The sequence below is a fragment of the Notamacropus eugenii genome, chromosome 1, assembly GCF_028372415.1.
Source record: "Notamacropus eugenii isolate mMacEug1 chromosome 1, mMacEug1.pri_v2, whole genome shotgun sequence".
NCBI lineage: Eukaryota > Metazoa > Chordata > Mammalia > Diprotodontia > Macropodidae > Notamacropus > Notamacropus eugenii.
In genome coordinates this window covers 49794089-49816499 of record NC_092872.1, presented here as the reverse complement: position 1 = coordinate 49816499, position 22411 = coordinate 49794089, and the positions used below count along the sequence as shown (strand labels likewise).

Genomic DNA, 22411 nt, shown 5'->3' with positions numbered 1-22411 from the left:
GGATTAGGAAAAGAAATATACTTGAGGAGGAAAGGAAGACAGGAGAAAATGAGAAAGGGGAAAATTATCTCACATAAATAGGGTACACAAGCAGAAGTCTACTCAACAAGGAGGGAGTGTTGGGGAAAGTTAACAGGCAACACTTGAATCTCAATCTCATCTAAACTGGTCAAAGGAAGGAAGAATATTCATTCATATATGTGTATATATGTATATATGCATGTACACACATACACACACATAGCTGAGTACACAAATATACTTCATCCAACACAGTGAGGGAAAATGATTAAGGGAAAGGAAGTAATAAGAAGGAGGGCAGATTAAGAGAGGGATTCGTCAAAAGAAGAAAAAAGTCTTAAAGAAGAGGCAAAAAACAAAAAAAAAATAAAGTATAAGAAAATAGGATACAGGGAAATATACAACCAATAATCATAAGTGTGAATGGAATAAATTCACCTATAAAAGGGACAAACATAGCAAAATGATTACAAACCAGAATCCAACAAAATATTGTTTACTAAATAAATAAACACTTGAAACAGAAAGATACACAGAGAGCTAAAATGAGAAGCTGGAGCAATTTATTTTCCTTCACTTGAAGTTAAAAAGGCAGAGGTAGCAATCATGACCTCAGATAAAGTAACAACAAAAACAGACATTATTAAAAGAGATAAATAGAAAAGCTACATTATACTTAAAGGGTACCATAGACAATGAATTTTTATCAATACTAAACACATATGTACCAAATGGCATAACATCTAAATTCTTAAAGGAAAATTAAAATAATTATAAGGAAAAAGAAATTAAACTATAATAGTGAAGGACTTCAATTTCTACCATATCAGACCTAGATAACTGACCAAAAAAATAAAAAAGAAATGAAAGACCTGGGTATCATTTTAGTAAAGTTAGAGATGACAGGCCTCTGGAGAATACTGCATTGGAATAAAAATGAGTATACCTATTTCTCAGCTGCATATGGTACTATTCACAAAACCTGACTATATATTAAGAACATAAAAACCACATAATCAAATGAAGAAAATTAGAAACATTAAATTCATCTTTTATGATAATGCAATAAAAAATTGTATTCAATAAACAGGTTTTGAAGCAAAGATTAAAAATCAATCAGAAATTAAATAACTCAAACTTAATAAAGAATAGGTGAGTCAAAAAACAAATCATAGAAACAATTATTTCAATTAGATAATAACAATAAAGCAGCAGCATGCCAAAATATGAGGGATGTAGTCAAAGTAAGACTTAGGAGAAATGTTATGTCTTAAATATTTTCATCAATAAAAGAGAAAGCAGATCAGCAACACAGCATGCAAGTAAAATAATTAGAAAACTAACAAATTTAACTTCTTCTTCCCCCCCCCCCAATTAAAAACCATGGTAGAAATCTTCTAAACTAAAGAATAATATCCAATTTTTTAAAAATTGAGAGCAAAAACCCATTTAATAAATAAAACTATAAACTGGAAAAATGAGAAAAACAGATAAAACATTAGGTAATTTGATTTAAAAAAACAGAACAAAATTACTAGTATCAAAAAAAAAAAGAAAGTAAATTCACAACTGATGGGGAAAAATTATTAGGAACTATTTTGCCCAAGTATATGTCAATAAAACTGACAATCTAATATTAACAACTCCCTCATCACTGTCATAGTGCTTCAGAAAAATGGAAACTAGTTGCATTTTTTCCTATGGAAAAAAAAATCTGAAATCTCTCCACATATTTCTGTTCCTCAGAGAGATGTCAGTGGAGGCCAAGAAGGAGGTAGGAATAATCAAATACAGAGAGATAATCCACTGACAATATTCATGATACCTTCACATTAGTGACAAAATGACAACAAGTATAGGGATTCCTGAAGAGTGGATAAAGGGACAGAGCAAATTTGCTCTAATTCATAGTTTCTTGGAGTGGCTAAACTCCAGCTTAGGATATTACATTCCCATTTATTTCAAATTCCTTGAGTTTCCTAAAAAGTAAAGGAAGTAGTAAAGTATGTTTATCTCTTCCCCTTCTTTATACACATTAGGTTATCAGAAAATAAACCTTAATGAAGGTTTCATAGGCACATGATACTCAGGAGCGAGCCATACAAAAAGCACCTGAGGAGCTCACAATCACTTTATAGGAATTTGATCCCAGGATACATTTTCCGAGATTTAAAAGCAGTTACAAAGTTGTCTGAACATCTATCATATATAAAATATGCATAGGGTCAAAGTTTGGTGTGCACTCTTCGATGTGTCATAAGGCCAGACCAATGCCGGAAGGGTTTCCCACATTCTTTACATTCATAGGGCTTCTCTCCAGTATGAATTCTCTGATGTTGAGTAAGAGCTGAGCGTTGATTGAAGGCTCTCCCACATTCATTACACTCATAGGGTTTTTCTCCAGTATGAATTCTCTGATGTTGAATAAGGGAAGAGTTCTGATTGAAGGCTTTTCCACATTCCCTACAATGATAGGGTTTATCTCCAGTGTGTATTCTTTGATGCTGAATAAGGTCTGAGCTCACCCTGAAAGCTTTACCACATTCACTACAAGAATAGGGTTTCACTCCAGTGTGAATTTTTTGATGTTTCCTAAGATACGAACGTCGGCTGAATGCTTTCCCACACTGAGTACATTTGTGAGGTTTCACTCCTACATGAATTCCCTGATGTTTTCTAAGTTCTGAGTTCTGCTTGAAGGTTTTCTCACATTCATTACATTCATAAGGTTTCTTGACAATCTGATCTATTTGATGTACACTAGAAGATGAATTCTGTTTGGAGTTTTGGTCGTTTATAGCAGATATATGGGGTTTTTCTCCTATTGGAATTCTATGTTGTGTAACCAGGTTTGAGTTCAAATGACAACTACACAAACACTCATATTTATGGCCATTCTCTCCTAAAAGAGTTTTTTCAGAAGAAATGGTCACTACCATAAAATTTCCATCCTGGGAAAGGGATCTGTCCACTTTCTCCATTTTGTTTCCCTGCTGCTTTTCTAAAGTGTCTTCACATTCGTAGGTTTCCCCAATCTTGGCTCCTTTGGAAACATCCACTGGGAATCTTCCAGATATCCTCTCCTGTGACTGCACTTCTTCAGAAGATTCCTGCTTTGGAAGAGACCACTTGGTACTCATCTGAAAATCTGAAATGATCAACAGAAAATATAAATGTCATGTGTGCTAGAAGAAAGGAATCTTCTTAAAAGGACGATTAACAACAGTTCACATCTCCAAGTCCTTTCTATACATTATCTGTTGTGGTTATTACAACAATCCTTTCAATAAGAAGGAAGTATGATTATCCTTATTTCTACATGTTAGGAAACTGAGAATAAGAGAGATGATATGAAGTGGGAAGGGTCTTTGGAGGCAATCTATTTCAACTCTCCTTTACAGATGAGGAAACTGAGGCCAAGATAGATACAATGATTTGACTGTGGGGCTGGGACTAAAATCCAGATTCTAAATCCATCATCATTTCACTGAAGCCACATTGCCTTTTAGAAACAGAGTAGTCAAAATTAAACTATGTATTATGTAAGATATGCAAACATACAGTCTATACATATTTGAATGAGCTTTCATAAACAGCATCCCAATCTAGAGGAAATGGTAACAGGAAGCAAGAGTGAAAACACAGGTGCCAAGTGATGGAGGCAGGTAGGAGGTATCTGGCAGAGATGACAATGTAGCACAAAAAATGAACCCATCTACAGCAATAAGAAAGAAAGAGAAAAATTAGAGAATGTAGGAAATGGTCCCATGTACAAAATATTTATAACACAACTTTCGGTTATAACAAAGAACTTGAAGGAAGTGGGTGCCCATCACCTGAGGAATGACCAAAGAAACTGCGCCATATGAAATTATCGATATGAAACACTCAGAAAAATTTGAGAAGCCTTTTAGGAATAACAGTTTATTAAGACCGACGCCAACTCCAGAGCATAATTTATATGATCATGATTATGTAAAGGAAAACAATGTTGAAGGATTTCAAAACTGAGCAGCAGAGTGACCTGACTTTGGAGGATGGCTGGTAAGACATGCTCCTCTCAGCAGAGAGCTGGTGAATTATAGATATGGAATGAGTCATATGTTGTCAGGCAAGGGAATGCATTCATTTGTTTTGCTCCTCCTGAGTTATAAGGGAGGTTTCTATGGAAGGTTGGGAGTGAAGAAATTAGGAATTTAAAGTGATATAAAAAGAGAGCATGAATAAAACATTTTAGAAGTCAGAAAACAGATGAAACCCAAAGCAGGAATGTAACATGCTGAACTAGGATTGGGGAAGAATATTGGAATTTGAGGGAAATGAGTTTTCAGTAAGGATGGAAAAGGTGAGAAAAAAGAGATAAGGCAAGGGCCTAGACAGGTAGGTGTAAGAGGAAAGGAACAGTTTCTATCCTGCTGATTTAAGCCATTTTTTCATATTTTGACTTTCCAGGCTTTGCTATCATTCTCACCCTCTATCTTCCCTCAGTGCTTGGGGCCTCCTCCTATAACATCTATCTACCTATCCCTGCAGTCCTCTTACCTTGGAACAACCCTCCACCATGCCAGCTTCCTTCTTCCATTGGTGAGCTCCTCCAAAGGCTTTCCAGACCTGGACACTAGGCCCTAGTGAGGGTCACTTGCCCCCTCTCCCCACTCTTCTGCATTATCTTCCTCCCCTCCTCCTACCCCACAGAATGTCAGCTTCTTAAACACAAGGAGTGTCTTTCTTTTTCCTTGTATTTGCCTCCCTGACCTTAGCACAGTACTTTACAGATAGTAAGAGCTTCATGAATGCTTGTCTGTCATGCCAGTGGGGCTGGGAAAAAGGAGACATCAGTAGTAAGAGAAAGTAAAGGGCCATCTCAGTCCTTTACCTTAAGGACCCATCCATAAAAACCTTTCAGTTCTACAATCTTTGTTAAGCTCATGAGGTTCAAAAGCTGTCACTAGATGAGCAGGGATGGGGTTTACCTAACAAGAACCACTAAGAATATAAATGCTTGATTTCTTATAAATCTATCAAAATAGTTTTAAGTGGAAAAGGAAGGAACAGAGAGAAAACTGATTATTATCACCAAAATTGAGATCATAAAAGCTAACTACTTTAGGAAGGAGTAGAAATGCCCAGAATATCATAAGAAACAAAAATCCAAAAGAGAAGGAAAAAACACCATGGCTTCCAATGTCTATGCATAAATGCAAAACTTCTGGGTAAGCCAGGCAAATTACAGTCCCTACACCCAGGAGCCAAATTTGACCTTCCAGATACCACTGAAGCTTGGATGGATGACAGCAAAGCCTGAAACAGGTTCTTCAAGGGTATATCTTATCTGAAAGCAACAAGACAGAGAAAAGAGTAAAGTGCAAGATGGGGGCTACAGGGTATGTCATGGCATATTAACAAGATTCACTTGGGAAAGGAAATCCAGAAACCAAAGAAGGGAAACATGATGCAGAGGGGTGTAAAAGTATATATTAATTAAAAAAAAAACTCCTCTTTTGTAAAACTTAAAATATTATGAAATAATATTTCCCTGGTCTAAAGAAACTTTTCCCAGACCTCTGTTTGAAGGGGTGTTAGATTGCAGGGAGTGATACAGTGAAGAGCTCTCTGCCAAAAGTCCTCCAAACAGATCTAGAAAACACATCAGATAAATCCTGAGGAGGAAATCCAAGAAGGTCACAGTCATCTGTCCAGCCCAGGTCAGCATCAGAAGACAAGAGAGAGACTGATGGCACATACCCAGCACTTGGGGAGAAGCTGTGAACCAGGCCAAGAATGGTCCTAGACCCACACCAGGGCACCCCTAGATCCACACCTGAGTACCATAATGGAGACAGGTATGACCTGACAGCTTAGATGCTCACCACCCAGTTCCAGGTCACAGATCTGGGTCAAGCAGAGAGGGGATCCGCCCAGGCTTCACCCTCTTCCCATTGTGGCAATCTCAGCCCTAGGCAGTATATCTAGAAAGAAGCAAGTTTAGAAACCAGAAGTGAGGTCAGGCCCCAGGAACAGAGTAGGGTCTCATTTCCAGCCTCAGCTCAATCTGAAGACTGCAAAGGAATAACCATGGGAGCAATCTCAGACCAAAGGGGAGCCTGTCGTTCTGTCACCCTGAACTATCAGTATACTGCTGCTCAAAGCAAAACCAGCCAGAACTTGCAGAGCTTAGACACTTTAATCTGGGTCAGATGGACCACTTTGGGAGAACTGAAAGTTTGCAGGTCCCCAGCTCAAGCTGTCCTTGAGATCCTGAAACAACACAATACTCAAAACCACAATAAAGCAGCAACAAGACCAGCCCAGACCTTCCCTACAGAAGGGCACAGAGCCCAGCCCTAACATCAAATTTAAAGTCAAGAAGCAGGCTGAAAGAATAAGCGCCCCCCCACCAAAAAAAAAGCAGCTATTACGGTGACAGGAAAACTCAAGTCATAAACTCCAAAGAAGAGAATGACTTCAAAATATCTTGCAGATGAAAAGCCTCAAAAACACAGCTTGGGCACAAATTCAACTAAAATTCAAACACCCTAACCCCTCAATTCTTCAACTTACTAATTTTCCATAACCTGTTAGAGGCAGTGAGGTGGGACTATTGCACTTACATGGTGTATTGTGGGGTCATCTTGAAAGAATTCACAGACTCAGACCATCTCCAGCCCAAGCATTTATTAAGAATTACACCTCTCGGCAAATGGAGTGAGTTCCAGAAGGAATAGGCAGCTTAGTGAAAGCAAGACAGGGATTTTTATAGGGCAAAAGATGCAATTACATAACAGAATATATGAATATTAAAAAGGCAGGAGGCATGTGTCATGGATTAGACAACAGGGGAGGGGTGCCAGCCTCAGTGAAACGGAGCATGCGATTTCCCATAATGTGTACAGAAAAGTCCATTGGGGAGCATGTATGTATAATAATGATATTATATTAAGCCTCTCTATGTCATGAGTTCATCTAAACGACAGCTTTTGCTATTACTGCACAGGCACCTGCTTATTAGGTTTCCATCAACCTTCCCCTGCCAACTACACACAAAAATGACCACAAAGCAATGGTGGTACCATGCACAGAACCGGGGGTCTAAAGTTAGGAAGACCTGAGTGAGCTCAAATCCAGTCTCAGACACTTACTTGCTATATGTCACTTAACTTGTCTGCTTTGGTTTCCTCAAGTACAATGGTGAAAATAATAGCACCCAACTCTCAGAATTGTTATGAGGATAAAATAAGATGAAAATACTTCTAAAGCACTTCTCACAATACCAGGCACACAATATTCCTGCCATAAAGTTTGTTCTCTCCCTTCTCTTGTTCCCCATAATTTGAACCTCACATTCATCCACAGATATTCCACTTCCACGTTCACAAACTCTGAAATCATCTTATATGATCACAATCAGCTGTCATTCCACATCTACACCTCCTTCTACCCTGAAACTTCACACTTCATTCTTCCTCCTCACTGTGACCTTCAATCCCTCCACCCCTCGGGTCTCCCCTAGACTCTCACCTGGCTACACTCTCCTCCCTTCTCCATTCTGGTAAATACCACGTCAGCTCTACACTGTCCTCTCCTCTCGAGACCATTGCCCCCTTCTCCTATCACAAGGCCCTGCCAAGCCCTAGCCTTGAATTACATCCCCTCTACCTCCTCTCCTCTGTCTTCACTCTTACTTGTGTTCTGTTGAATGATGCTGGAGAAAGCTGAAACTGTGTTGACTGAGTCCATTACAAATTTATGTTACATAATTTCAACCGGGCCCTCAGTACAGCAAGACAATCCTTTCATACTTCCCTAATCAATTCACTATTTCACTTAGCACCACATGTTCCTAAACCTGTTCATCAATCTCACTCTTCCTATGGCCCCTCACCACCAGTTGACAGCTGAGAGCCTTGTCTCATGTTTCACTGAAAGAATTCAGGCCATTTGCCGAGAGCTCCCACTCATCCTTTCCTCCTCATCTCCTAACAAGCTGCTCTCAGTTTGCTCTGCCTCAAGCTCCCATGAAGAGGTAGCCCTTCTTCTTGCCACGGCAAATGCCCACTCCATGAACAAATGATCCAGTCTAGCAGATGCCCATCCATCATCGCCACTTTCACTTTTCATCCAACCCCATCTACTGCTGCCAACAAACAAGTCCATGTCTTCCCCATCTTCACTTGATCCACTTATTCCCACTATCATCTTACCTCTTTCCTCCCTTTCCAAGCTAACCTCCTTGAGAAGGCCCTCCACAAAGATACCTCTACTTCCTTTCCTTTCATTATCATAACTGCAGTCTAGCTTCTGACCTCGTCGTTCAACTGAAACTGCTTTCTCCAAAGTTACTAATGATGTTTTTAATTGTTACATCTAATGGTCTTATGCTCTGAGCCTCTGACACTGCCAAACCCCCTCTTTTGCTTGATACTCACCTATCAAAGTTTTCCTGACACTCCTCTCTCCTGATTTTCCCACAATTTATTGGACAATTTCTTCTCAGTCTCCTCTGCTGGATCTTCATCCAGGTCATCCCTGCTAAGTCTGAGTGACCCCCAAGGTTCTGTCCTACACCCTCTTCTCTTCTCCCTATACTGTTTCACTTGATAAACTCATCAGCTTCCATGTATTCAATTATCATCTTTATGAAAATAATTCTCAAATCTACATATTCTGCCTTAACCTTTCTAATTTCCAGTCTCAAATTTCCAACTGCCTATTAGACATCCGAAACTGAAACTCAACATATTTAAAACTGAACTCATTATTTTCCCCCCAAAACCCTCTCCCACTCTTCCTAACTTCCCTCTTCCTGTCAAGGATACCACTTTCCTCTCTGTCAAAATCCAGGTGTCATCTTCAACTCCTAAGTCTCTCTTACCTTCTCCCCCACACCCAAACAGCATGCAGTCTTGTCATTTCTACCTTCACTGTTGTCTTCTCTGACAACCCCTAGGTGCAGGCTTCCATCACCTCACACCTAGACTACTGCCCAAAGCTTAACAATGGATCTCTGTTCCTTAAGTCTCACCCCACTTCAGGGCATGTCTTACTCTGCTGGCTGTAAGAATGGTCTTCCCAAAGCTCAGGTGTGACCAGTTTCCAAACTCTGTCTGCCTCAGTTTCCTCAAAATAAAATGGGAATAATAATAATAAGATTAGTTATCTCACAAAGTTGTTGAGGGGGATGGATCAAAAGAGATCATATTTGTAAAGCTCTTAGTAAAGTGATGGGTTCCATAACAGGGGGCATGATAAATGCTTGTTCCCTTCCCCCGTCCATTCTCCTACTCCACAGACTCTCATGGCTCCCTATCAGTTCCAGGATAAAATATAAAAAGCCTGGCTTCCTACCTTCCCCAGCTTCTCAAGCTTGCACTCCCCACACATGCTGGTGATCTGGTGACACTGGCCTCCTTGCTGTTCCTCAAACATAGCCATGAATTCCCTTCTCCTTACACTCCCACTGGCTGTCTCATGGGTCTCCTCAACTGGGCCACCTGACTTGCTTCTTTCAAGTCCCAGCTAAAACCTCATCTTCTACAAGAAGCTTTCTCAACCCCATTAGGCTAGTGCCTTCCCTCTGTTGACTATCTCCAATGGAACCTGTATATATCTTATCACAGTTGTTTGCATACTCTATGCCCCATTAGACTGTGAGCTCCTTGAGAGCACAGATTGATTTTTTCCTTTCTTTGTATAACCAGTGCCTACCACAATATGTGGCACATAGTAGGGGCTTAATAAATGCTTGCTGATTTATCTTGATGGTTAGCAAAGCAAATGTAGCATAATAGCTTTGTAATATTATCAATAAAACCACTAAAGAAACATTTGCTGTGGATAATTGAATCAAGAATGTCATTTTTTCTTATCCTTGAAAAGACACTAATGTTAAAGATGCTGATAATGTTGATTTTCTAATTTACGAGATCATGCAGCTCCTGAAATGACTGGTCTATAAATGAAAATCCCTTCAAAAATCCTTTCATGGAATCAGATTTTTAAATGGGATGGGACCTGAACGGCCATCTGGCCCAACCCCCCACTTTACAGATAAGAAAAACTGAGGCTCAGACAAGTTACATCATTAGCCCAAAATCCTGTTAACTGGAACTAGCAAAGCCAGCATTTTGATACCAAATCGTGCACATCACACTACCTCTTAATCACTGAAGACAAAAAACTGAGGAGCCAGACCCTGTTCTAACCCATTTAAAAATAGCCCACACTCCCATCACCACCTCTTCTTCCCCCTCCTTCTGATATTCAATCTTGCTCCTCACCTCTTTCTTGTAGGAACTGAGGCTCTGGAGACCCACACTTGATCTGGGTGTTCATGGGCTGAAGCTGGACATTCAGTGCATCCTGTGCTGCTCTCAAGGGTGCCATCTTCTCCCAGGCCCCTGCCTCTCTCTGTGCACTTGATGCAACCTGAAGATAAGGAGATATGTTTGGCTTTGTGAAGGAATCACTATGGAAGCTAAAACATATAATACAGAAAGAATGTACATTCCTTCAGGGATACAGGACAGGGGAGGAAGAACCACAGTCTTGTTTGTCAGAGTCATTTTACAGTGTGAGAAAACTGAGGAACAGAGAGGTTAAGAGATTTGTTCTAATAAACAGAAAAGGAAGAATTTAAGCCCAGCTCCTCCAACTCCAAATTTAACACACTTTACCTCCTACCAGCCTCCCTCCCACTCCATGCTTATTTTTAGCCTTTGTGCTCTTTGACCTTTTACCATATTTGGTACTGGTGACCTCCTTCTCCTTCCTAAAACTCTATACTTCCAAAATATTTATAGCAGCTCTTTCTGCAGTGGCTAAGAACTGGAAATCAAAGGGTTGCCCATCAATTGGGGAATGGCTAAACAAGCTATGCTATATGATTGTGCTGGAATATTACTGTGCTATAAGAAATGACAAGCAAGATAGTTTTAGAAAAACCTGGAAAGATTTACATGAACTGATGCAAAGTGAACAGAACCAGGAGAACATTGTACATAGTACCAGCAATACTGTTTGATGAAGAACTGTGAAAAACTTAGGTATTCGCAGCAATACAATGATCTAAGATAATCCCGATAATCCCAAAGGACTAATGATGAAGCATACTCTCTGCCCCCAGAGAAAGAACAGATATTGTTTGAACACAGACTGAAGCATGCAATTTTTCACTTTCTTTTTCTTTTATTAGAATCTTCTTATATAAAATGACTAAAAGGAAATGTTTTACATCATAGTACATGTATAACCTATATCTAATTGCTTACTGTTCAAGGAGGGGGAGTGCCATGAGGGAGGAAGGGATAGAATTTAGACTCAAAACTTTAAAAAAAACCCAAATGTTAAAAAATTGTAATTTTTTACATTACATGTGAAACATGTAATTGGGGGGAAAAACAAAATATATTAAAAACTGTATTTCCTTGATTTCCATAATACCACACTATACTACTTGTCCTAGCTCTCTATCTGCTCTAGATCTTTGTATGATTCCCAACGTTTCCGTTCTTTTCCCTGTACTCTACATCACTAGGGGACACAGCAAGGGCTGGGCCTGGAGTCTGAAAGACCTGAGTCCAAATACAAACTTCAGACATTTACATTTATTCAGACACACAGCTGTGTGACCCTGGGCAAGTCACTTAACTTCTCTTTGTCTCAGTTTCCTCAACTGTAAAATGGGGATAACACTAACCCCTTCCACACAGGGCTGACGGAGGGAATAAATGAGATCAAATGAGATAATATCTGTAAAGCACTTAGCACAGTACCTGGTACTGGTACAGCGTAATAACTGCTTGACCCTTCTACACTCTCCCTAAGAGAACTCATTCACTTTCAAGTAGATCTGACAACGATGTCATCAACCAGGTTAAAAACCTCAGAGTCATTCTCATATCCAAAGCCCTGTTGACTTTGTTTCTGTCTTTATATCCATATCACTTAGGGCAATGCCTCACACATAGAAGATACTTAAGAAATGCTCACTAATGGACTACAGAAATTGCTTTCTAAGATGGTACTCCTGCCTCCAGTCTCCCTTAACTAATAGGGAGTCATGAATACTCATCTTCTTGAGTTCAAATATGGCCTCAGACACTTATTAGCCATGTGACCCTGGGCAAGTCACTTAACCTTCACTGCTGTTCTGGCTGTACCCAGCCTTGACCCCGTGGGTCAGCTATTTCAATGACATTAGGCATTACCCTAGAATCCTTTACCCTTTTCACTTTCCATACTGACCTATCCCCAACCCTGAATAACCCTTGGCTAGTAGAAAGTCACAAACTGTGCCCACTGGGTGAGTAGATCCAAAGTAACCATGCCAACATCAGGCTGGGTCCCTCATGACAACTCACTCCCTCCCTATCATATTTCCCACATTTTTCTTACTTTCTAACTTCCCAACTTCACTTCCTACCCCTTCCCCAATCACAGGTGACCTCACTTCCTCCTTTTCCTGAGAAGAATGAGGTCATCTGACCTAAGCCTCCTCAACTTCTTTCTTCCTTCTCACTTCGAAACCTCTCTCTACATCACCCACTTTTTTTCTGCCTCCTGGCCCAAAGGAACAGCTGGTCTTCCTCTTTGCCTAGACTAACTCCACTTATCATTGTGACTCCATCTCCTCTTGCCTCCTCTAGGATTTTGTTCCCAAGATAATTGTTTCCATAACGGAATCAACAAGATTGGAGGAGGAATCTTGCCTCAGACACTTCTAGATCTCTGACCCTGGGAAAGTTGCTGGTTACAGGATTGTTGTCAGCTATAATAGGTGAATAGATTTAAGCAATCTATAAATATTAGCTATTATCACAGAGTTTCACCTTCTCTTAGCAAGCTCCTTCTTCCCACCTACAAACCATGTTTAGCCTCCCTTATCTGAAAAACAAAAACTTTCTACTGACATCGTTACCTCTTTCAAGTGACCACTCTTCAGTGTCAAATTTCTTTCTTCTTCTTCATTATCAGTTCTTTCATACTATTCTGGCTTCTCTACTTTCCACTCCACTCTAGTGACCGCCTTCTAATTTGCCAGCCTTGATCTCTCTGCAGCATTCAACACTGGTAACCTGCTCCCACTCTCCCTCCTCCTTTTCTCCCACCCTACTGGGCTTCCTGGACACTGTACTCTTACAGTTTTCTGCCTGCCAATCTTCTCTCTCCTTTAATTTCTCTTCTTCCTCTAGCTATCGTCTAGAGGTAGAGGTTCTGAAAAGCTCTCTCCTTGACCCCCTTCTCTTACTATTCTCTCCCCTTTGGTAATATTATCGACACCCACAACTCCAACTCTGGCCACTATGGAAGCAGAGGACTCCCAGTGCTATGTTTCTGACCTCTCTCTTGGTCTACAATGATTTGCTAGAATTCAGGGCTTCTCAAACTGTGGGTCATGACCCCATATGGGATCACAATCCAGTTTAAGAAGTGCTGCGAAGATGTCCTGGGGCACCCCAATCTCAACATGTCCCAAACTAAACAAAGAAGTTCTGCCTGTTCACCCCCAATTCTATTAATGAGATGAACAATCTCTCAGACATACAGGCTGGACCTTGGCATTATCTTTGGATGTGGCCAACAAGGGAGAAAAAAGAGACATGGATCTGATTGATCCCTTCTCTGAAATCTTCCTCAGTCATCCCATCCTTTTAATTTACATTTCTACTAGGGCAGGCCCTCACTTCCTTTTCTCTGGACTAGCATAATAATCTTTTTAACCAGTTTCCCAGACTCTAGTCTCAGCACTGCTAATCACTGCCCAATAAATTACAACGATAACTCGATTCATCTAATTTCCTTCCATAAATAAGTATTAATAGGTCCCCACTACCTACCCTAACTTTAGAAGCCCACTAACTAGCTCGCAGAGATAGTACTCATAACAGGAAAGTACGAACTTCCCCTTCTTCCACACACTAGATTCATCCTATCTTTTGAAAGTTTACCTGTCACCCCTCTTCCAGTGTACAGAAACCCAGACATGGCCTTCAAAAACTTTTCTTGGCTTCAAGTATCTCCACCATCACGAGCCAGAAGCAAGTGCCTCTTTTTCTAAATACTCATAACAATCTGTACCTCTCCTATATCTTTATTAATTTAACTGGGATTATAGTTACTGTCTTATCTTCCCTATCAGATTCTCAATACTCAAGGAAGTTACAACAGTTAGGCATATAAATGTTTACGAACTGAATGTAGTACCACTGAATCAATTTTTAGATAACAAGGACACAAGGATTGTGTCTTATGCTTTTTTTGTAGCCCTCACAGAATTAGCAAGGCCTTAAATATAGCAGGTGGTCAATCAATATGTGAATGAGTCTATAAACATGTTGCCTATATCCTAAAGCTCCCTACATGAAGGGAATGCCTACATTTCTAGCAGTTTTGTATGGTCAAGAGCAGTTGGCAACAGGAAAGCAAAGAAGAGACAAACACATAGGCTGAGTCCTAGCCACTAAAATCACACTAAAGATTTTAACTCACTGTCTTCTCATTATTTTCCCCTTACTCAATAAATCAACTCAGGAAGCATTTACTAAGTATCTTCTGTGTGCCAGGCATTGTGCTAAATGTTAGAGATACAAAGAAAGGCAAAAATCAGTCCCTGCTCTCAAGGAGCTCAGTCTAACAGAGGAGACACCACAACCCCATTTCCCCACACCTGCCTCTTTCCCACCTGACGTCCTGGATCACCAAGCTCTCTCTCCAAATCTTCTAGCACAGTGACCACCTCCTCTCCACTCTCTGGGTGCTGATCTCTCACCCAGTCCTGCAGGTCCTCTGGCAAAATGGTCAGGAACTGTTCCAGGACCAGCAGCTCTAGAATCTGCTCCTTCGTGTGGATCTCTGGTCTCAGCCACTGATGGCAAAGCTCCCGGAGTTTGTTCAGAGCCTGTCGGGGTCCGGGGCTGTCCCTGTAGCCAAACTGCCTGAACTGCAGACGGACAGTCTCCTGGGGGGAAGGGCTGTTGCTCTTCTGGCTGTCTTTCTTCCCCCACAGGTAATCCTCGTCTTCCTCCACCTTGACTTTGACTACTTGAAGCCTCTCTTTCCATGCTGGATTCTGAGGATCGAGGGCTGCAGCCTCTCTGGATTCCAGGGCCATTTGAGCTTGTTCAGATTTTGAAAACAACTCTATAAGGGTCTGTGCCTCTGACGGGTCCCCTTAGGCTGCTCTTCAAGGGCGCCGCTAAGATACAAGAAACCACAGTTAATATCAGTTATTAAATGAAGAATGCTCATGGAGACCTTAACAACTTAATGAAGGTCGTCCAGAGCGGGGGATTCATTGACCGTAACTCTGACAAAACTTAAAACAAGTCATTCCTAAGCAATTGTGGACAGCTTCTCTTTAGGGAAATAAAAATGTGAATTTGTGGGGCCCCTAGCGGTCACCAGACCTCCCTGAGGTCACACTCCAGGTAGTCCCTGTAAGGCCACCAAGCATGCGCAGAAGTCCCAACAGCCCACCTACTCCCCCTCATATACACCCCCCCCAGGGCTGTGTCGTTCCCTCCCCCCGCCACGCCTCCAATACCATTCAGGGGCCAGGAAACACCGCTGCCAAATTCACAGGCTCCGCACATAGCGGCTCTCAGCGGACGCGGGGACCTGCCGTCCTCCCCATCATCTCCGGCTCCTACAGTGGTTTCGTTCCTGCCCCAACCTCCTCTAAGCACAGCGATCCTCTCCGCGCCTCCGCTTCCAGACTACATTTCCCGGAACCTCCAGGCCGGGTTTCCGCCCTGCTCTGGGCGACAGAGACAAACGGACCCCTGTCAAGCGGTTGCTATAGAGACGGGCTTGGACGGCACGTGACTCAACCAGAGGCCATGCTGCCGCCCCGGGCTGGCTCTACACAAGAGGGCGTAGGTCTACACAGCACGGAGCCGCGGCAGCCAGCGCTACTACTCAGACGCTGCACCGAGTCAGGGAGCTCAAGGCTCAGGGTGCAGCACGGAGAGGAAGCTGGCTCCCGCTCCCCGGGGGACGGTGCCGCCCGGATTTCTGGGAAATGTAGTCGGGGGAAATGGACGTCCCGAGGCCCGGGAGGCTTCTGGGAATCGTAGTCCAGCGACAACTCGTACAAGCTTCCATGACAATCTGGCCGCAGCAGCTGGGGATGCTCAAGCCCTTCTCCCTCCAAGGGGCTTGTTCTCCTGGAGCGCTGGGTGTGAAGCGAGTCCTGGCCCCTCCCCCTCACGCCACCTTACCTCCTTGCCCTGGGAAGATGGCGGTGGGGAGAAGCCTAGAAACCCCAGGAGGGAGCTTGACGCCGGGAAATCGGGCCGGTCCCGCGGCGGTGACGTCATGGGGACTCGGGGTCGCCCCAGCTCGGAGGAAGCGGGGTGGGGGGAGAGGCAGCCTCGGCTGTCCGTCCAGCTCTTGGCTTTGGCGCTGTCCCACTCGCGGGGCTCCTCCGTCCGGTTCTTTGCCGGGCCCAGCCCGCCCTGCGGCCACCGGATTAATGCAGACCTGGGGGGCACGTGTGTATCCCGCCCCCACTTCTGTTCCATTCGCCTTTTCCCGTCTACACCGCACCCCCACCCAGCACCTGGGCGCTGTTACCTTCCCAAATCCTGCAGCAACGACAGAAAGCCCTTTCTAAACTGGTATTTTGTTTTCTCTAGGATATATTCTTTTGACACATTCATTGTTTAGGATTTCATCAGGATTCGGTCAGAGGGCCGCACTTGAGGACCTAGAGAGCCACATGTGGCCTCAAGGCCCCAGGTTCCCCACCCATGGTAGGACCAGTGGTTTCCCAACCTTTTTGATTTGCCTTATCAATTTAAAAAAAATGAGTTCATTATGAACAAGATTAATGAAGGGAAGAAGCTAATGGGGAAAAAACTATCAAATTTCTCAGATACCTATCAAGTACCTAAGATATAGTCAGCCAATAAATATATAAAATCAAAAGTTATTCCCCAATGGATAAGTCAGTAGTTCTCAAAGTGTGACACCCTGTCAGGGGGTTTGCAAGATCAAAGCTATTTTCATAACAATGCTAACATTTTAATTTCTAATATAACAATGATACATAAACCCCACATCAACTGAAGCTCATTAGGGGTCCTCAATCATTTTCAAGTAAATGAGATCAAGTTTGAGAACCACTGTGAAAAGTGCTCAAAGGACAAGAATAAATAGTTGTCAAAATAAGATTGCAAACTGTTAACTATGTGGATGAATGCTCCAAATCACTTAAATAAGACAAACATAAAATGACCCTGAAGTTTCACCTCACACGGGGCAAATCGGCAAAAATGACAAAATATGAAAAGTGTCAGCGTTGGAAGGGTCATGGAAATGATGCATTGTTGGTGGAGCTATGGATTAGTACAATTAGTACCTTAGTACTGGAAAGCAATTGGGAATTATATACTGAAGTGGCTCAACTGTCCATACCCTTTAATCCAGAGGTATATGTTAGCATATACCCCCAGGAAGCCATTGATAAAATGGATTCATATACACCAAAATATCACCAATGTTCCTCGTGCCTGCAATTATCTGATTCTTCATCTCCAACTACTCCCTTAGGGACCTTTTAAATCCCACCTTCTAAAAGAAGTCTTTCCCAGTCCCCCATAATGCTAGTGTCTTATCTGAGTTGATTAGCTCCAATTTATCCCATATATAACATAGATGTGTTTATGTTGTCTCCCTATTTAGACTGTGCACTCCTTGAGAGCAGGGACTTTTTTGCATCAGTTTTTTAAATCCCCAACACTTAGCAGAGTGCCTGCCACATACTAAGCCCTTAATAAATGCCTGTTGACTGTTTATTGACTCACAAACAACTGGAAACGAGGGAGATGTCCATCTATTGGGAAAAGCCAAACAAATAATAGTGCAGGAATATTCTAGAATATTGCTCTGCTTTAAGAAACAACAGACATGATAACTACAGAGGCACAGACTTACCTTTTAATAGAGTGAACCAGAACCAAGAAACACCATCTGAAATAACTACAACGAAGTAAATGAAGAGAACTAGAACCACCTTGTTTAAAAATGCAAAAATTGCTGCAAAAACAGGTGGCAGGCCAGATGTGGCCCCTGGGCCCAGAGTTTGCTGGACCCTGTGCAGGCCAATGAGATTGATTCCAGCCAAATTCTAGAATGTGTTTTTTAAAAGAATGGTTTATGAGCATTTAGAAATGAAGGCAGTAATGACTAGGAGCCAGAATGGCTTCATTAAGAACAAGACATACCAGACTAACAAATTCCTTTGCTAACAAGAGGCAGCTAGGTGGTGCAATGGATAAGAGTCCTAACCCTACAGTCAGGGAAACCTGAGTCCAAATCCAGCCTCACTTACTGCTGTGTGATGTTGGGCAAGTCATTTAGGCCTGATTGCCTCAGTTTCCTCATCTGTAAAATGAGCTAGAGAAGGAAGTAGCAAACAACTTCAGTAACTCTGCCAAGAAAACCAAAAAAGGGGTCATGAAGAGTCTGAACTGAAATGACTGAACAACAAATGAAGTGAATGATGTACAGGTGACATAAGCAGATTTCAGTAAATGTTTAACAAAGTGATTCATGTACATGAGAGCAGGTTGGATACAGAACGAGCTGAATGACCTGACCCAAAGAATAATAATGAATGGGTCAGTATCATCTTGGACAGGGAACTCACTCCAGGAGAATGTCAGATCTGTTCAACATTTTTGTTATTGAGTACATCTTCATTTATCTATCCAACCTACCCACCCACGCAGGTGGGACCTGAGGGTACTACTTCCATGTTCTCACCCCATCCCTGGTTGGAGGTATTTGGTAAACTAGTCCAGGGTTCCTCTGGGAGGACTGCAATTGGGGAATTTTTCTTCATAATGACAATACTTATTTTGCTGTCCCCTCCCAAAGGAAGCCCTCCACAGCTTGAGATCATTCTAGACCATAACAGACCAGTTCAACTACCATTTATTAAGCACCTACTATGTGCCATTCACTATGAATACAAAAATAAAACTGTTCCTGCCTTCAGGAACCTATTTTTACTCTTCACAGTTTGAATGGAGGCTTAGGCTTTAACTTGCTTCAGTCCTGGTGTGTGCTGATTGACACAGCAAATGGTCCAACGCAAATCTGGGCTCTTTTCTTCTGGACATTCTACTCAAGGTCATTTCTTTGAGGTTTTTTAACTGAATATGATAGTCTAACAGTTTTGCTAACCCAACATAGAATTTACATTGTTATTGTCTGTCACTCATGGTTACAATTTTTTTCTTCAAGGATTTACCTGTAGAAGAACATTTTCTTTTGTATTATATTATGTTTTGTTTTATGGTTTTCCCCATTCATTTTAATTCTTCTATGCAACATGCATTTAATAGGAATATACGTGTCAAACCTATATAAGATTGTACGCCATCTCAGGGAGAGAGTGGGGAGGGAGAGAGGAATAAAGGGGAGGGAGTGGAAAAAAATCTAAGATATATGGAAGTGATTGTCGAACACTGAAAACAAAATAATTCAATTTAAATTTAAAAAAGTATTTACCTGCAGAAGTTTTTTCTGGGGAGCTCTGAATATCAGTCTCAAAGGAGACTTGCTTTTTCCAGGGGAGATTCTTAGTTGTGGGTGTTCTGAATACCGATTTTTGGAGGGGAGGGAACCTTTAATAGTATGTGCAATTTAACTGAATAGTACAAGAGGTCTTGGGTTAACATGCAATTTCCCTTGATTTGTGATACATAAATTCAAACTCTGTATGGTCTCTTCTTAGGTTGTAACACTGCTTGTAATTCAAAGCAGTGTTCCTTGATATGTGATTGTTTACTGCTTGGCTGCTTGTAAAATCATGTCTTTTTCTGGTAGCAGTCTGATATGCAGTCTACACCTTTTCCAAAGATTCTGAGAAATTTACATATGCAATTCCTTTTTTTTTTTTTTTTACATTTTGGAGTACAACAAAATGAGCAGCAGACTCTATAGCACTGTTTTGAATGCCTGAAACCTCTTACACAATGCTAGTAAAATTAAACCTTAACTGCACAAAGTTCTCATTAGAACTGGCTGCTGAAACTCTTCCATAAACTTGCTGATGCAGCCCAGTTGTAATTCTACCTTTCTCAACCTGAGTTGGCCTTCTGGTTAATTTTTAGAAACCCTACTTTTGCCACTGGCCCTTGTTCCCTGACCCTCTCACCCCAGCAGCAATGTGACAGCTGCCCCAGCAGGCACTTTATCTGAGATTTTATATAAACCCAGGCACTCAGAGGTAGTATGCCTTTGACCAGGCCTCACATCTGTTTATCTAGCCACCAGTTGGCAAGTTGCCTTAGGATGGAGCATAATTTTGGAAGGGAGCTAACCTGAGACTCCATTTCTGAGTGAATTGCTGTTAATCACCCCACCTTTCTAGGATGTGCTGGGCTGAGTCAAAACATTTTAATACATCTTAGGGTTGCATTCACCAGAACTTACCTTAAATTTGCATGACAAGAATTTTTTAATTATCTCAGCTCAATCTTCCAGTTGTCACGTTTACAAAGTTGGAAATGAGTGTCATGAGACATGAACAAATGTACCCTTGGGGACAAAATGGAGAGGTATGTACTATGTAATGGTACAGTCAAGTGGATCTGACCAGCCCAAAGAGAAGACATTAATGATCATTAGCTTGGAAGAGGATGTCCATTGGACTGTCTCAGCTATCTGACCTTGGCCTTAAATTATTCAACATTGTTGTCAATACTTTGTAACAAGACATAGAGTGTATTTTATCAAATTAGTAATTGCCAGACTTTTTCAATTTTTTGATTAAAAAGGCCATCCCTTGACTCACTTCTTAAAGAAGTCTATTCATTGAATGGGTGTTGCCTCACTCAAAGTGAGAACTTGAAAATACCTTAGCTTAAAAAGGCCAAAGTCTCCCACGGCATCTTGGACCATCTCTAGTCATCTAGAGCCATATCTGGCCACTGGACTCAGATGCTCCAGAGTTGAAAATAAGGCTAGTGACTTTGCACAGCCTTCCTTTACTTAAATCCACTTCACCTGCATGTCAGGGCCATCACCTCCTTCTTCCAATAACAAAGGACAAATAGCAACTTCTGTGAGTTGAGAACTTCCAGTTGGGCAACATGCTTTCTTTCTTTCTTTCCTTCTTTTTTTCTTTCTCCACATAGGGTATCACATCATTACCTGCTGGTGCTCTACCCAAAGGAAATGCAAGTTTTAATCCATAAAATTTTTTGTTTTTCCTTTTAAGACCAGCCTTAATCCCAACTCAGTCTGGTCCCAAACCATACCCTACTTGGTCATTGATTGTTTGGACCCTGACTGGCTCAGAATGAATGTAAATAGCAATTGTATCTGATGTGGCCAGAAACCCTGAGGGTCTTCGCTCCCATATTTTTTTTTTTTTAAAGAGGCCATTCTTTGCCTCATTTTTGTTAAGGCTTAATCACTGAATGGGCACTGCCTCAGTGGAACTGAGACCCGTTAAAGACCTTAGCTTACAAAGGCCAAGGTCCCCCACTGCATCCTGGGCCATCTCCAGTGGTCCAGATCCATTTCAAGCCACTGGACCCAGATGGCTCCAGAGGAGAAAGTGAGGTGACTTTGCAAAGAGCTCCTTCATTTAAATTCAATTCACTTGCATGTCATGCCATCACCTCCTTGATGTCATGGTCCTTTTCAAGAACAAAGGATAAACAGCAAGATGGCAGAGGAATAGCTAACCTGTTGGGTGAAAAGAGTTAGTTTGCAAAAAGACCTTTGTCAAGATAACATAATGGCCTGAATCAAATAAAATGAATGCATCAGTTCACACACAGTTCACAAATCTGGAGTTTCTAGTGGACCACAAGTCCAATAAGAGTCAGCATTGTGACAGTAGTCAAAAAAGCCAATGCTATATTAAGCTTCACTGAAAGGATTTGTGTCAAGAAAGAAAGGTTCTGCTGCACTCAGGTCTAGTTGGACCATATCTGGAATATTCTGTTCAATTCTAACTGCTAGCATAGCTTTATCAAAGATAAAGAATGAAGTCTTGCCAGCCTAAGCTCACTGCCTCTACTGAGGCAAGGAGATACAATAGGTTTTGAGGACAGACAATATGTGGCATGTCCAGAAGAGGGCACCCAAGACAGAAGACTGGAGAAGATGCCAATGAAGATCTGTTGAAATAAAATGGTAATTGTCATGTGGATGAAGGATTAGATTTAATCAGCTTGGCCTCAGGGGCAATCTGTGCAGACATATTTATATTTTGTGTCAGTAAAAACTTCCAAACATCAGAGATGTGCCAAAGTAGAAAAGGCTGCCTCAGACTAGAGGGCTTCAGAGGCTTGTCACAGATACTGTAGTGAGGATTCTCAACTAAATACAGGTGAGATTACTTTCTGAGGTGCCAAACTCTTAGGCTCAA

At 41.7% G+C, this 22411-nt stretch overlaps 1 protein-coding gene across 2 annotated transcripts; it reads right to left on the bottom strand.

Moving 5' to 3' along the window:
- Positions 1–567: 567 nt before the first annotated feature.
- On the bottom strand, positions 568–15684 carry LOC140499300 (zinc finger protein 397-like). Of its 2 annotated transcripts, XM_072600509.1 has the most exons (4): positions 15563–15684; positions 14702–15214; positions 10299–10446; positions 568–3169 (listed from the first exon to the last, which is right to left on the bottom strand). In XM_072600509.1, the coding sequence occupies exons 2-4, from the start codon at positions 15128–15130 to the stop codon at positions 2247–2249; spliced, it is 1500 nt and encodes a 499-aa protein (XP_072456610.1). In that variant the 5' UTR covers positions 15131–15214; positions 15563–15684; the 3' UTR covers positions 568–2246. The 2 variants fall into 2 exon arrangements, with proteins under 2 accessions (XP_072456610.1, XP_072456619.1); XM_072600518.1 differs by lacking the exon at positions 15563–15684 and having other exon boundaries at positions 14702–15414.
- Positions 15685–22411: the final 6727 nt, after the last annotated feature.

What these genes read in the sequence shown, in the direction of transcription:
- LOC140499300 (XM_072600509.1), bottom strand. Translation starts at nt 15,130, where the DNA reads ATGGCCCTGGAATCCAGAGAGGCTGCAGCCCTCGATCCTCAGAATCCA. An exon ending in TTGGTGATCCAGGACGTCAG is followed by an intron (nt 10,447 to 14,701) that starts GTGGGAAAGAGG and finishes CCTTATCTTCAG; the next exon opens with GTTGCATCAAGTGCACAGAG. An exon ending in TCAGTTCCTACAAGAAAGAG is followed by an intron (nt 3,170 to 10,298) that starts GTGAGGAGCAAG and finishes TGATCATTTCAG; the next exon opens with ATTTTCAGATGAGTACCAAG.